The sequence below is a fragment of the Pollicipes pollicipes genome, unplaced genomic scaffold, assembly GCF_011947565.3.
Source record: "Pollicipes pollicipes isolate AB1234 unplaced genomic scaffold, Ppol_2.1 Scaffold_4881;HRSCAF=5763_pilon_pilon_pilon, whole genome shotgun sequence".
NCBI lineage: Eukaryota > Metazoa > Arthropoda > Thecostraca > Pollicipedomorpha > Pollicipedidae > Pollicipes > Pollicipes pollicipes.
In genome coordinates this window covers 37,228,432-37,241,895 of record NW_023596576.1, presented here as the reverse complement: position 1 = coordinate 37,241,895, position 13,464 = coordinate 37,228,432, and the positions used below count along the sequence as shown (strand labels likewise).

The window sequence follows — 13,464 nt, the reverse complement described above, 5'->3', positions numbered from 1 at the left end:
ATCGGACTGTCTGAGGTGATCAGTGATGTTGTTGCGTCAATAAGGATCCCTGTGCTAATCCGAGGTTAACTGCACGGATCAGAAGGCCTCCCGTGTCAGGGATGGGAACAATGCAATATCATATATCCTTTTAATGACCTCCGGATCGACCAGGAGATCCCGCCCGTGCCACCAGAATGCTAGGCAGAAGACACTTCGCGATGGAACGGAATGGCCCTTCAGCCCTTGACCGGAAACGGTAATGTACCCCTGGTGTTCTACTCAAGAGGACGGGCGGGCGGGCTAACTCATTTGTAGCACTTCAACTTGTCGAGACCCAGCCAGCATTTGATCATGGCCCCAGCCAGGTCCCAGACAGGCAAACTGGGCGTGCAGTATCAGAATGCTCAACACATCCTCAGACAGCCCTTGCTGCAGCTTTTTGATGGCTGCGGCCTGGCTACAGCTGGGCCGTCTGGGTATGTCCGTTTTGCACATGGCCTAAAACGCCCTGCAATGCCGAAGCTTATGTGACCTCTACCATTCCAATCTAAATAAAATTTGCCCCTGATGTTATGTTTCGATCGCACGCTTGCCAAACACTTTGCTTCGACAATTCTTTAATTTGTATCCTTACTGCCATGGAAAATACGGTCAGCCATCTACGAGAAACAACTGGCTTACATTCATTTACCCGCGTTTGTCCGAAGCCTTGCCATGATGGCAACCAGTTGCTCTGCTCTTGCTGCCGCCTCCGTCTTTACTCGGATGAGCCCAGGCCTGACACAGCGCATGATGAGGAGGTCCTGGCACTGCGGGTAGGAGGACTGCCTGGACTGCTGGTAGGAGGAGGTCCTGGCACTGCTGACTTCCGCCTTGTGTGCGCTGCTTGTGGCGAGCGGGTCATAATCTGGCGGCATCATTTTGGACTGACCAGACTGAGGAAATTCCCTGGTAGCTCGTTTCCACAGGATGTGCGAAGGGCTTCCTCAACTTTCAGAAGGCTGTATATATTGCTTTCTAGATGAACGCAGGTGGTTCTCGTCGGCACCATAAATTCGTTTTACTTTTTGTTGCTTTTTTGTTGGTGTCAGTTTAAACCGGTCGGCGTAGGCCCACGCAATGGTTGCAGTGTTTTTCGCCTTTTTGTCTTGCACCAAGATCAGTAACTCTTTTTTATGATGTGAGAATATCACTTTTTCAAGTCAGCATGTGAATGATCCTCAGTTGGTGTTACTACAGGTGTTCGAGTGAATTTGCTTAATGGCAGGCATTGTGGTCGTCAAAGGGTCGCTTCATTTTCAACACTCCTCGAATCTCCTTGACCCCCGAAGAGTGTTGAGACACGCTAGTGCTGTCAGCCTGATGGTTAGAATTGGGTATCTAGCCAAGTATCGCTCCATGATCTTTCTCATGCACACTTGACTCGAATGGTCGCACCTTTTGCAAGTAACTAGAGTTCATGGAAGCCAAAGTCGGATTTATCTCATCCCTGTTGGACTAAGCATCATTAACTGACCCTCCGCTTCTACCTGCACGCCGCCTCAGACCACGTCCGATGCCCAAATCTGGGGGAGGGAGATGCTTTAGAGGGGGGAGGGGGGGGGGGGGGGGGGGCAGCGGCCAACCACTGGGTGTGGGGGACCGATTCGGTGCCCATTGGATGAGTCAGTATCGAGATGCCTACTACGTTCATCACGGACGCTAAGGTAAAGCAATATGGGAAATAAAATAATAATGATCATTTTAAAACCAAAATGGTCGTGCTGTTTAAAACCTAACTTAAAGCATCTTACAGCACTCACCTCATCATTGAAATTTATGCTTGTGATAAAAACTTTTCTGGATACAGGGATACAGTCATTACAAAACCGCCGTTTCAAAAACATTAGAAATGAGAAAATGCCTATAACTTCAAAAGGGTAGCTTTAATCGCTCTGATTTCACAATATGGTGTCCAGAGCTAGAGGAAAGACATCAGACAAAAGTTCGTCGAGCACCCAGATGGCTGGGTGTCAAAAGTCGCCCTTCGTTGGTTGAGTTGGTATAAATGACCCAGCACTCTTTTTTGTCTGTAGTGCATTATCTTTTTAAGGCTGCAGTACTGTCGTGCAAGGCTTCAGTTTAGCGACCGGCTATGTGCCTGCGCTTCTCCGGTAGAAGCCCCCAGACTGTCACTGCAGTGTCTGGCGGTGGAGAGGACGGCAGCCATCCGCGGCGCGCGGCCGGTCAGTGGTGACCTCATTATAGGCGTCGTTTGGCCGCGACCAGTGTTGGTGCACTGGTCCAGCCCGAGTACAGCAGGGAACTTACAGATGCAAGGAATGTATCTGACCGTAATAGACGGTGAGCCAAATGCAGCTGTGAGTAGTCTCCGGCTGGTTGGCTAGGCACTCCCGCTCGTCTGCGCTCAACGCCCAAGCCATACGGGCTTACCGATACCCCTGCTAAGCCCACATGTTCCAGGACAATAGAAGAACATTCCTACCGTCCCTGGTCGAGCCCCGCCTCCGCCGGCGCGCTAACGTGGCGTGCGACCACGATCTCTATGCGGGTTTTCCCACGCTGGTCAGCTGGTCCGTTTCTCGGAGACGACTCTCGCGTCCGCTGGCACCGGCGCCGCGGCGACATTGCGGCCGGCGACGTGTGACGCCGCATCCGCTGACTCAACGGGACGGACCGTTCACGCAGCCTACAGATAGAGCGCGTACTAAAGCCCGACCGCACCACATCTATGCGGCAGTGTGAGGGTCTGCAAATCAAGGCTGAATTACGAGCGTATTGAGAATGGCGTGCAGAAGGTGTGATGGTTGTGTGACTGTCATATCCTTATATAACTGACTAACGTAGGCATAAATGATCAAAATACGCCCGTAGTTTAGGAGAAAGCTAAAACCATAATGCCCTAATTCACAAGAAACACGTAAACGGATTTCTCCCCGGATATTGTTTTTTTTACTTTCTATGCAGATAGATCGACGGAGAGAGATGTCAAACAGACGACGGCTTCCCTAGCTGGAGACGCGATCACCGGCCCACCGCGGCCACCTACCCAGCTACGTGTGCGCGTTTCCGGCCCCGGCGTGTGCAGAGAGCCGACGGACCTGCTGTCTGAGTGTTCGGCTGTGCCGACCGTGCCTGACGCCCGCTGCACAGCGCGCGACGGCCGGCCGGCCCGCAGCCTCACCTGCTGAATTCGTGAGTAGCAGGCGATGGCGCGGGTCTGCAGTACGCGTTCGCCACCGAGGTGGACGGGACGGGGACTTTGGACACAGCCCCGCAGCGGGAGAGGGCGGCGTTCTGGGGTGGACACAGCTCCGCAGAGTGAGAGGGCGGCGCTTTGGGGTGGACACAGCTCCGCAGCGAGAGCAGCGGTTGGGTCTGGGATGCGGGGACGGGACTCTCACTCTGTGTTTCTGCTATGTGGCAGTTTCACGCGGAGCGGTGCAAGCCGAGATGGCTTGTTTTGCCGAGCGAGTATCCGCCACAGGGCGAGACCAGGTCGACGGCCAGCAGGCTGTGGCTATGATTTCATCCCGGAATCTATTCGTGCTCGGTAAACGCCATGGTTTACACAAACATACCATCAATGGCGTAGCACAGGAGAAGCCTCTGTGCCCATACCTGCGCCCCCACCACTTGAAGGTGCGAAGCCAAATATACTGATACTTTTTAGCGGTTCAGAACACCCGGAGAACTTCTAAAACTCAACAAGGGCCACTTGGACATCAAAAAGGGAACATGCGCCTAAAGAGAGGCTTTCCAATAAAAAGCAGAGCCTGATGGCGACGAGGAGTGCGCCCCCGTGACTGAAACGGCTCTCTGTGACCAGAAATGGCCCCCTCCAGACCGAAATCCTGGCTACACCATTGAACACCATGACATATATGTACACCACGGCACACGTACAAGTCCTCTGGCACAACCTTTATGCCACCCCAACATCCGTGCATTGCACGTCCTTCACGAATTTCGCGCGACTCGGCCAACTACGTCGTGCTTGCATCATAACCAATCGGTGTGCGGAGAGATGGTTTACTCAATCGTACCGAAAGTTACCTGATCTAACCATTGCATCATCCCCAGCCAGCCGCAATGCCGTGCAATGGCCGTCAATTAGCTCCGTCGGTTTGGTGCTGACGAAAGCCAGACATAGTCAGGCCAGGCTCCGCGGGTCGTGGGCCATGACGCAGACAGGGGGTGGGGACAGAAGGCACAGGGGGCACTTCCCCCTTGCTCCCGATTTGAGGCCCCGAAGGGCTAGCCGGAGATTGTGCTAAAAAGTCCTGGCCCGCAGCGTCGGGCTCTTAAATCTCAGTGAGAAGGCTATGCGTCGATTGGGTTGGAGGGAGGGGAAGGGGGTGGTGAGTTGAGTGGATAAGGACCTCTTTCTCGGCCAGGCAACACCAATACCCAAACTGTCAGCTCCGCTTGGCCCCTGAGACAAAGGAGGGCCCTGTAGCGTCTAGCCAGGGGCCCTTCAGAGGTTCCTGTGTGGACAAGGTGTCACGAGTCGGTCAGGGGAACACTTGCTGAACAGAAACATGGACAGAGCCCCTAATGCCAGAGGATCCCTCTGGTTGTGATCGGTTCCTCTCATATTGAAAGGAGATATGAAAACATATAATAACGGGGGTCCACACTGAGGCAATGTAAGGGCCCTGTGTTAATGAGGGGTCCAATAGCCAAACGCCCCAACTCAGCAATAGCCCCAACTCATTTCAGCCACGGCCCGTTAAGCCGAACTGGAATCTCGGTGATAATTATTGGACTCCTGCGACGATAAGGAGGCATTTGCATCAATGAGGGCGCTGCTTCAGTGGAGGGCCTCCCATGTCACAGATGAGACCAATCTATGATGTATCCCTCTGAGGGCCGGCAGATCGACTAGCGGACCCCGACCCAGCGTCCCCAGAATGGCAGCCGGAAGGCATCCCGCGCTGAGGCGGAATGACCCTTCAGTTAATGACCGGGAGCCATCATGCGCCTCAGTGTTCTATCCATGGAGCCACTTGTTCGGAGAAAGTCAAGCGGTCTCATACGTGTTTCACAGAAAGAGCCGAAATTACGTCAAAAATTAAAAAAAGATCAAGTCAGGTTTGCCTAGGACGTTCATTTTTTTCAGAATTGTCCTATGAAACAAATCACATACAACATCGAGCCTAAGCACTTGCAATTTTAGGAGCAAGGGCACCGATGGCAGGGATACAGTTGCCATAAAATGGAACGCCGTGGGCTGCTGCAGGTAACACCAGGCGACACGCGCCGGACGCGCGAGAACGACCGACGTGCAATAAGGTCCCGGAGACCTTTCAAAATCAATTTGCATAGTTCAAAGATAAAACTGACGCATATATTTTACCTGAATAATGTTGAAATTGCCCTCTGAACAGGTCATTAATGACAGCCATAAAAGCATAGACACTCTACCCTACTCCTCCATTTCCACCACCAGACGCAGTGCCGTAAAATGCCAATCCCCCCTGCTATCAATTTAAAAATTGCGCAGATGAAATATACTACCGGACTACCCCCAAATCGTATGAATTGACGCTAAAGGCGTACAAAGGCGTTCAGAAACTTCAGACTCATTTTCGTCCACCTGCTGGCTGCGGCCTGGTGTTAGCCGCATAGCGAACCCCGCGCGGCCCACGGAGACTGCAACGTCGGGCGTCGTGGTTCTGTTTTTGAGGCTTTCGAGTGCTTGTATTCAAAACCATGTTGCAGTTTTTTTCACTGGTCGAGTCTGAGGCGACTTTTTTCTCTTCTATAGCCATTGTACGTTCAGGGGAATTTCAACATTTCTGTACAACTGAAACCAAATCGGGCAAAGCCTGTGCTACCGGTTTGGAAAGAGTCCGCTGAATCATAGCAGAAGGAATGACACCGAAATTCTATGCCATCAAGTCATTTAACTGCCATTTTTTTATCAGTTTACTTCGAAATACGAGCGGATTTACATATTCCTGTACCTTCTCGCTGCTATTCCATTAAAAAGGTGAAATAAGAAAGGAATAAAACCACGCCTCATCAAAATTAGGTTCGCCTTTCAGGTACCTTTCTGGGAGGAGCAGGGCTTGACTAATGAAAGGAGCATTCTACATTATAGCATTTGCATGGGGTTTTTAACTGAAATAACCACATTGAACATCATTCGGTGCAGTTCACAGCTCTGCTCTTCTCACGGCCTAAACCCCTCCAGTTTCTGAGCTATACGCCCGTTAAGGTGTGAAGGCTTTTTCGAGGAGACTGTTTCAAGGCCGCCCAGGCACCTATGGTGCCATGATAATACTATTCGAATCCTGCCATTCCATAAGCCGTGAGGCGATCAAGGCCAAGAAAAATATAAATGTCAAGTAATTTAAATGTAGCGTTCCTGAGCGCAGCTTCCAGGTATAACGACCGCTAATGGCTCCCAATGCTGTGCAAGGTACAATGACGTAGACCATAACGCAGTGAGGAGCATGCTAACTAAATAGAAATATCGTGTTGTCGAGAGAAGCCTTTTCCACTTAAAAGCATACCGATAGTTATAAATGAGCTTATTTCATCATATTTGATGCTTCAGTATCCTCAAATGTGCAACACTCCCTTCAAGAGCTTGTTGTCAACCCTGCGCCGCCCCCCTCCCCCCACCACCAGGGCTCTGGCTGCGCCCCTGGTGACGGGCTTCAGCCGCGCCTCGGCTGCAGCTGGCCGGCCGTGAGCTCAGTGGCGGCCTCCTGGCCGGCCGTGCCGTGTGCAGCGAGGCCGACCACCTTGACCCGATAGTCGTGCTGACGAGCAGATCACACGATACGTATTGCACGAGCGATGGCGACCAAGGTTCAGTGCCTGGCACTTTCCCGTCCATGGCAGCAGCGGAATTCGCAGCACCTTCAGTGAAAACATGTCATTTGCAATGTGCTGCGTTGAGGCTTTCGCGTGGAAAGGGAGTTAGGTTGCATCAGAAACAGTTTAGCAGCCCTCCTCCGATGCAGCACCTGTGGCCGGTGTCAGTAAAATGCCTTTGAGTTGGCATTCCTGGCTCTGCTTGCAACGTGCTGCATTTTTTTTCAACGCCGTCTTCACAGCCCCCTCCCCCCGGAAAGTTATATGGCGATCGTGTAACTATCCCGTGTGTTGTTTAGGATGCGCCATGCGCGGCTGTACATCGCTAGCCGGGCATCAGACATAGTTCAACAGCAGAAATCCTAACCTAATGAATAGGCACACAACGGTCCATATCGGCGGGTTTCTCTGGCACTCTGTGCGTCATTGCGCCGATCCGTTCGCAGTGGATCGTTCCGTACCGACAGGAAACATCGCTCTGAAATGCCACTGAGTCATTCGGACGACCCGCCTAGTAATTCTCCGCTCCGCAGAAAAGGAGTCTCGAGGGCGTGAACAGTTTTTTTAATAAAACGACAGAGCACGAACATTACGCATCAGGAGCTCGCCTGGAATACCCCAGCACACAACGGCAGGCAAATATCGCAGCACTTATTTCACCTCGCAGTCCGCGGACCTCCGGTCGCGACCAAGGTCACCTGGAGCCGCGTGGCGCGACGCAGCACAGCTGACCACCGCTGTGAGCCGAAGGAGCCGGCTAAGATGAAACCCGACCACCAACGGGAACAGGCTCCCACGCACTCGCACGTCACGACAACGCCTTCCTTTCGTCGAAGATTCGACAGTCACTCAACACCATTGTCTTTTTATGAGTGGCGTCCATTGCATGCTGAGTGTTCTGGAGATTCCTGGATTCACGCTCGGCTGAGCTGAGGCAGTGGAGTACCTGGATGAGACCCTTCCCATGAGGTACCCCATGAGAGCCTTCATGAGCGTCTTACGACCTAACACAGCCGTTACTTAAAGGCTGCCTACGATGATCACACAGTCATGCCCGGCCGGAGCCGCCGTAGTCGCGGGCTTTCGTGTCCGGCAGGTGATGAAGCCGCAGCCCTACAGTCATGCCTGGCCGGAGCTGCCGTAGTCGCAAGCCTTCGTGCCCGGCAGGTGGTAAGCCCGCGGCCCTACAGTCATGCCTGGCCGGAGCCGCCGTAGTCGCGGGCTTTCGTGCCCGGCAGGTGATGAAGCCGCGGCCCTACAGTCATGCCTGGCCGGAGCTGCCGTAGTCGCGGGCTTTCGTGCCCGGCAGGTGGTGAACCCGCGGCCCTACAGTCATGCCTGGCCCGAGCTGCCGTCGTCGCGGGCTTTCGTGCCCGGCAGGTGATGAAGCCGCGGCCCTACAGTCATGCTTGGCCCGAGCTGCTGTAGTCCCAGGCCTTCGCGCCCGGCAGGCGCTGTAGTTGCGGCCCTACAGTCATGCTTGGCCCGAGCTGCTGTAGTCGCAGGCCTTCGCGCCCGGCAGGTGCTGTAGTCGCGGCCCTGGTCATGCCTGGTCGGAGCCGCTGTAGCCGCGACCTTACAGCAGTACACCAATGGACCTGATGAAGTCGCGGCTACTGAGCCGTGTCTGGCAGAAGTTCCTGTAATTGCGGACCTACAGCAGCACTTGATCGGAGTTACTGTAGCCGCAGCCCTTCAGAAGCTCCCGATGAAAGCTGCTGTGGACGCGAACAGCAGCCGCGCCTAACCGGAGCTGCTGTGGCCGCGGCCCTACCGCCTGGTGCGGGTCAGCGGCAGACCGGTGGAGTCGGTGTGGTTGCCGCCGCCGCTGCCGCTGCCACTGCCACTGCCGCTGCCACTGCCGTTGCCGCTGCTGCGGCCGCCGCCGCCTGGCGCCGCCGTCCGGCGGGAGTAGCGTGAGGCCTGTCGGCGCACCTTGCTGCGCACCCGCTCCGCCAGAGTGAACGAGACGAAGATGAAGACGCCCTGCAGGGTGTTCAGGACGACGAACGCGTACCAGAGTGGTGAGAAGTCCAGCCAACCGGCGGCCAGGCCGACCACCCACGACAGGCCCGTGATGACCGCCAGTCGCGAGTACAGGCGCAGGTTCACCTGAAGGTCACATCAGGCGAGGTTAGCACGGGTGCTCCTGATGATCAGAGGGCGGGGTCAGCACGAGTTCACCTGAAGGTCACGTCAGGAAAGGTTAGCCAGGGTGCACCTGATGATCACACGACGGGGTCAGCACGGGTGCACCAGACGATCAAAGGGCGGGGTCTGCACGGGTTCACCCGAAGGTCACATCAGGCGAGGTTAGCACGGGTGCTCCTGATGATCAGAGGGCGGGGTCAGCACGGGTTCACCTGAAGGTCACATCAGGTGAGGTTAGCACGGGTGCTCCTGATGATCAGAGGGCGGGGTCAGCGCGAGTTCACCTGAAGGTCACATCAGGTGAGGTTAGCACGGGTGCTCCTGATGATCAGAGGGCGGGGTCAGCACGAGTTCACCTGAAGGTCACATCAGGCGAGGTTAGCCAGGGTGCACCAGACGATCAGACGACGGGGTCAGCACGGGTTTACCTGAAGGTCACATCAGGCGAGGTTAGCCAGGGTGCACCAGACGATCAGACGACGGGGTCAGCACCAGTTCACCTGAAGGTCACATCAGGAGAGGTTAGCCAGGGTGCACCTAATGGCCAGGCGGCTGGGTTAGCACAGGTTCACCTGACGGTCAGAGGGCGGGGTTATTGCGATTCATCTAAAAATGGCGGAGTCAGCACAGGTTCAAATGACAGTCAGAGGGCGGAGTCAGCACGGGTTCGTCTGACGGTCAGAGAAGTGATCAGAACAGCTTCATCTGACGGTCGGAGGGCGATGTCAGCTCCGGTTTTCCTAACGGTCAGAAAGCGTGTCCAGAACTAATCAACTGACGGTCGAAGGGAGTGGTCAGAACTGGTTCAACTAACAGCCAGAGGGCAGGGTTCTGGTTCGTCAGGCACGAAAGCGGCACTTGACCTTATTGGTGGGCTAGCTGCCCCCCCCCCCCCTCGTCCCGGTCGCGCCGATCCGGAAAGAAGACAGATGGTAAGGTTTCGAGGGCAACTTGTCACATGCCATGGGCTGGGCGACTAACCCCTTCCCACCGATTTCAAAGTGACATTGCTGACCTGACAGTCAAAGTGCGGCATTAGTGTGGGCCCACCTGACGTAAGGAGAGCAGAGTCAGCGCGTGGAACAGAACGGGGTTATCGGTCAATACCTGCACAGACACATGCTCAAAGCACGCCGTTCTAGCTCACAAGCACCACCCCCAGCCTTGCCCCGCGGTGCCACAGCCGCGCGAGCCTCCTCTCACCTTGGAGGGCGCACAGGTGAGATGGGCCGTGGAGCGGGCCGTCCGGCGCAGCAGGCGCGCGCTGCCCACGAACAGCAGCACGTTGGCGGCCATGACGACGGCGAGCGGCACGGCGAAGAACACCATGAGCGCGCGCCGCCGGCTGAACCAGCAGACGCGCTCGCCGAAGCCGGGCCGGTACGGCTCGGCGGCGTCCTCGGCGGCGTCGGTGGCGAGCGCGGCGGCCAGCAGCGCGCCCGCCATCGCCGTCACGTACAGCGCGTACAGCGCGAACCGCTTCAGGTTGCGCCCCTCCGAGACGCGCAGCTCGGTCACCGCTTGCCTGCGGGCCGGAGTCCAGGGGTCAAACGAACGCCGCCACGGGTGTAAAACGTGCTCGGTTGATGGTGGCTTGTCGCAAGCTGGGGATCTGAACGCACAGCGGCTGAATGAGCACGTGGGAGACGGCTGGAGGAGTGTTGTGAAGGAGTTCTATTGTGGAAGTGTTATGATGTGTTGTTGATGAGAAGTGTGGTGAAGTTATGGCTCCCGGGTGTTCAATACTCCAGAATATGGTGTCTAAGAAACTTGCTACTGTTATCATTATTAGTATGATTACATTAATTACTAATACACAACCAGTGCCAGTGAAGTTGTTTGCGACGTGAACTTTATCAAAGTTACTATGCTGAAGGCAATCAGACACCCATATCTTGAGCGGTTAACAGCAGTGCAGGACCGGTCGCGCGCACCGCTGGTGGTCTCCACGGTCCACTCGACCTTCCGCAGTCTATCACCCACCTGAGGGTGATGAACACGTCGAAGGCCATGACGTTCATCCAGAAGAAGGAGGCGATGAAGGCGGTGTACATGACGATGGCCAGCGTGCGGCACCCGCCGCTCCCGGGCTGTTGGAACGGCGCCGCCATGAAGCAGATATAGCCGAGCAGCAGGCAGACGCAGAGCGACGCCAGGTTCTGGCCCGACATGTTCCTAATGTCCGGCACCAGCGCGAACACCACGAGGTGGCAGAACAGGCACAGGATCGAGGCGGCCAGGAACACAATCGACACGTACGACAGCGCACTGTCGAACTTGCCGAAGTCCTGCGTCAGCGCGCACACCACCAGCTCGCCGTCGCGCAGCTCGTACTCGCCAGCCGCGTAGTGTCGCTTGTACAACGGCACATGTACGGAGCCGTTGGCGGCCGGCGAAAATTCGCCCGGCTCAAGGTAGTACTTGGGGCACAGCTGGAAGTCGGACGACCGCGCCTCATCGTCGTCGTCGCCGTTGTTGTTGTTAATGTTGTTGTCGTTGTTGTTAATGTTGTTGCGGCGGGGGCCGCTACCGCTGTCGGGAAACACGATGGCGTCCAGGCTGCGGCTGACCTCCACCGCGACGCAGGTGTCGCCCTCCAGACGGAAGCCGGCGTCACACAGTACGTCCCGGCACTTCTTGAAGAACGGGTCCCAGAGGCGGCCGGGCGGACACACGCTCACCGCGCCCACCACCTCGCTGCCCGACTGGTCGTTGACGTCCAGCAGGATGGAGAAGGCGCGCAGGTTGAAGTTGTTGCGCGGCCGCAGCTGGCGGACGTCCAGGCCCTGCACGCACAGCAGGTCCGCAGCCGGCACGCCGTTACAGAGCGCGCAGTGCGGGTTGCGGTACGGACCGTCCGTCGCGCGGCGATTGGAATCGAACGCGTGCGCGTTGTAGGCACCGCACAGCGCCGCCACCTCCAGGTCGGCCCAGTCGGCGGCGCAGGCGTCCACGGCGGTCCGGCAACGGCGCACGAAATGCTCCACAGTCTCCGGCATGAACGGATCCACTTCGCACGGGTGGAAGGTCTCGCCGCCGCCGTCGGTCAGCAGCGCCACGCCCCAGTGGCCGGTGCCGTCCTGGCGCAGCCGCTGGGTGGCCTGCGGCTGATCGGCGGCGGCTGGCACTGTCGGACATTCGATGCGAGGCTGCCACAGCACGGCGCCGGCCGCGTCGTCGTGGCACGTGGCGCAGTAGACGTTGGCGTAGGTCAGTCGGCTGGCCGGGCTGCTGACCGGCATGGCGGCCAGCGGGTCCTGCGCCAGCGGCGGCGGCCGCTGGCAGCGGCGCCGCGCTTCCTCGCCGCGCCAGCCGGGCGGGCAGCGCGACACCATGTACACGCCGCCGTAGTGGCGCAGCGCAGCGCAGGTGAGGTCGGGACGCGCAGCACCGCCGGCGCCGGACGCGTCCCGACAGCAGTCGCCAAACGTGGCGCATTCGTCGTCGCAGAAGCAGCCGTGCTCGATCCAGCTGTCGGCGAGCCGCGGCCGGCGGCCGTCCGCCCGGCACAGGTGCTCCTTGCACGGTGTCACGTTGCGCGCCGCCAGGTCGCCATCGACGAGCGAGATGAGGCCCCTCATGTCCGAGCTGTCGGTCGCCGCCAGCGTCGCCGCCCACAGCACCGCCGCCACCGCCGCGGCCGGCCACGCGCAACGCGGCCGCATTCCGGCACCCGGCGGGTCGTTCTCAACCGGACCGAGCGGGTCCGGGCGCGAGGGGTTCACGTACAGACGGACAGCGCCTCAGTTCATCCAAGCGCCTCCAGCTTCTCACCTCACAGGCCTGCAAGGTCTGTAGCTTACCCGCACGCTACTACCGCCAGCTCCGTCTCCGTCTGGGAAACTGTCGAACGGCGAGGTTTCGGTGTCTCACTTTCACCACGCGGACACGGACAATAAACACGATACGGGATAATTCCAGCGATGAAGGCCCCGAATTGCCACGCGGTAACACACGTCCATGTAACGGCAAAGCCGAGGCGGACCTTGAATTGCAACAATTCACCCTGCCGGCCAAGTACTTGGTCTGCCTGAAATAACACACTCCACCGTCTCGGCTGTCTGCCACCGACGCCCGCCAGCCAAGCCGCACTGGCCTTGGGGCCCAGCTCCGCTATTCACCACGAATAGCCCGAATGAGCGGACAACCGGCTCTTCCAGCCATATGACGTCAGCTTCACTGCGTCACCTGATTGGCCAGATGGTGGCGTGGGCCGGCCCACTTCCGGGCACAGGGTAGTTGACCAGCCGCGTGCTGGACGCGGGGTGGGCGGGCGGCGGCCTAGATCAGGCCATTACGGGATTTACAGACATGCCGGAAAGCTGGGTTCAAGACGACGCGGTAATGGGTGTGCAACTGTTGAATCCTTCGATCCATTGTATTCCATCTATATTTTAATCCAGAGGGCGCCACCCGAGTGCTAGGCAATCGTGCTGGCACCCTGAACATTCTAAGAAATGACATTTACCCTATGAGATTGCTGGAAAAGAGATGCCTTCGATG

At 57.1% G+C, this 13,464-nt stretch overlaps 1 protein-coding gene across 1 annotated transcript; it reads right to left on the bottom strand.

The window, feature by feature from the left end:
- Positions 1 to 8,559: 8,559 nt before the first annotated feature.
- Positions 8,560 to 13,041, bottom strand: LOC119101420 (uncharacterized). Its single transcript, XM_037224754.1, has 3 exons — positions 10,945 to 13,041; positions 10,165 to 10,486; positions 8,560 to 8,922 (listed from the first exon to the last, which is right to left on the bottom strand). Exons 1-3 carry the CDS (start codon positions 12,624 to 12,626, stop codon positions 8,581 to 8,583), a joined length of 2,346 nt encoding a protein of 781 aa, XP_037080649.1. The 5' UTR covers positions 12,627 to 13,041; the 3' UTR covers positions 8,560 to 8,580.
- Positions 13,042 to 13,464: the final 423 nt, after the last annotated feature.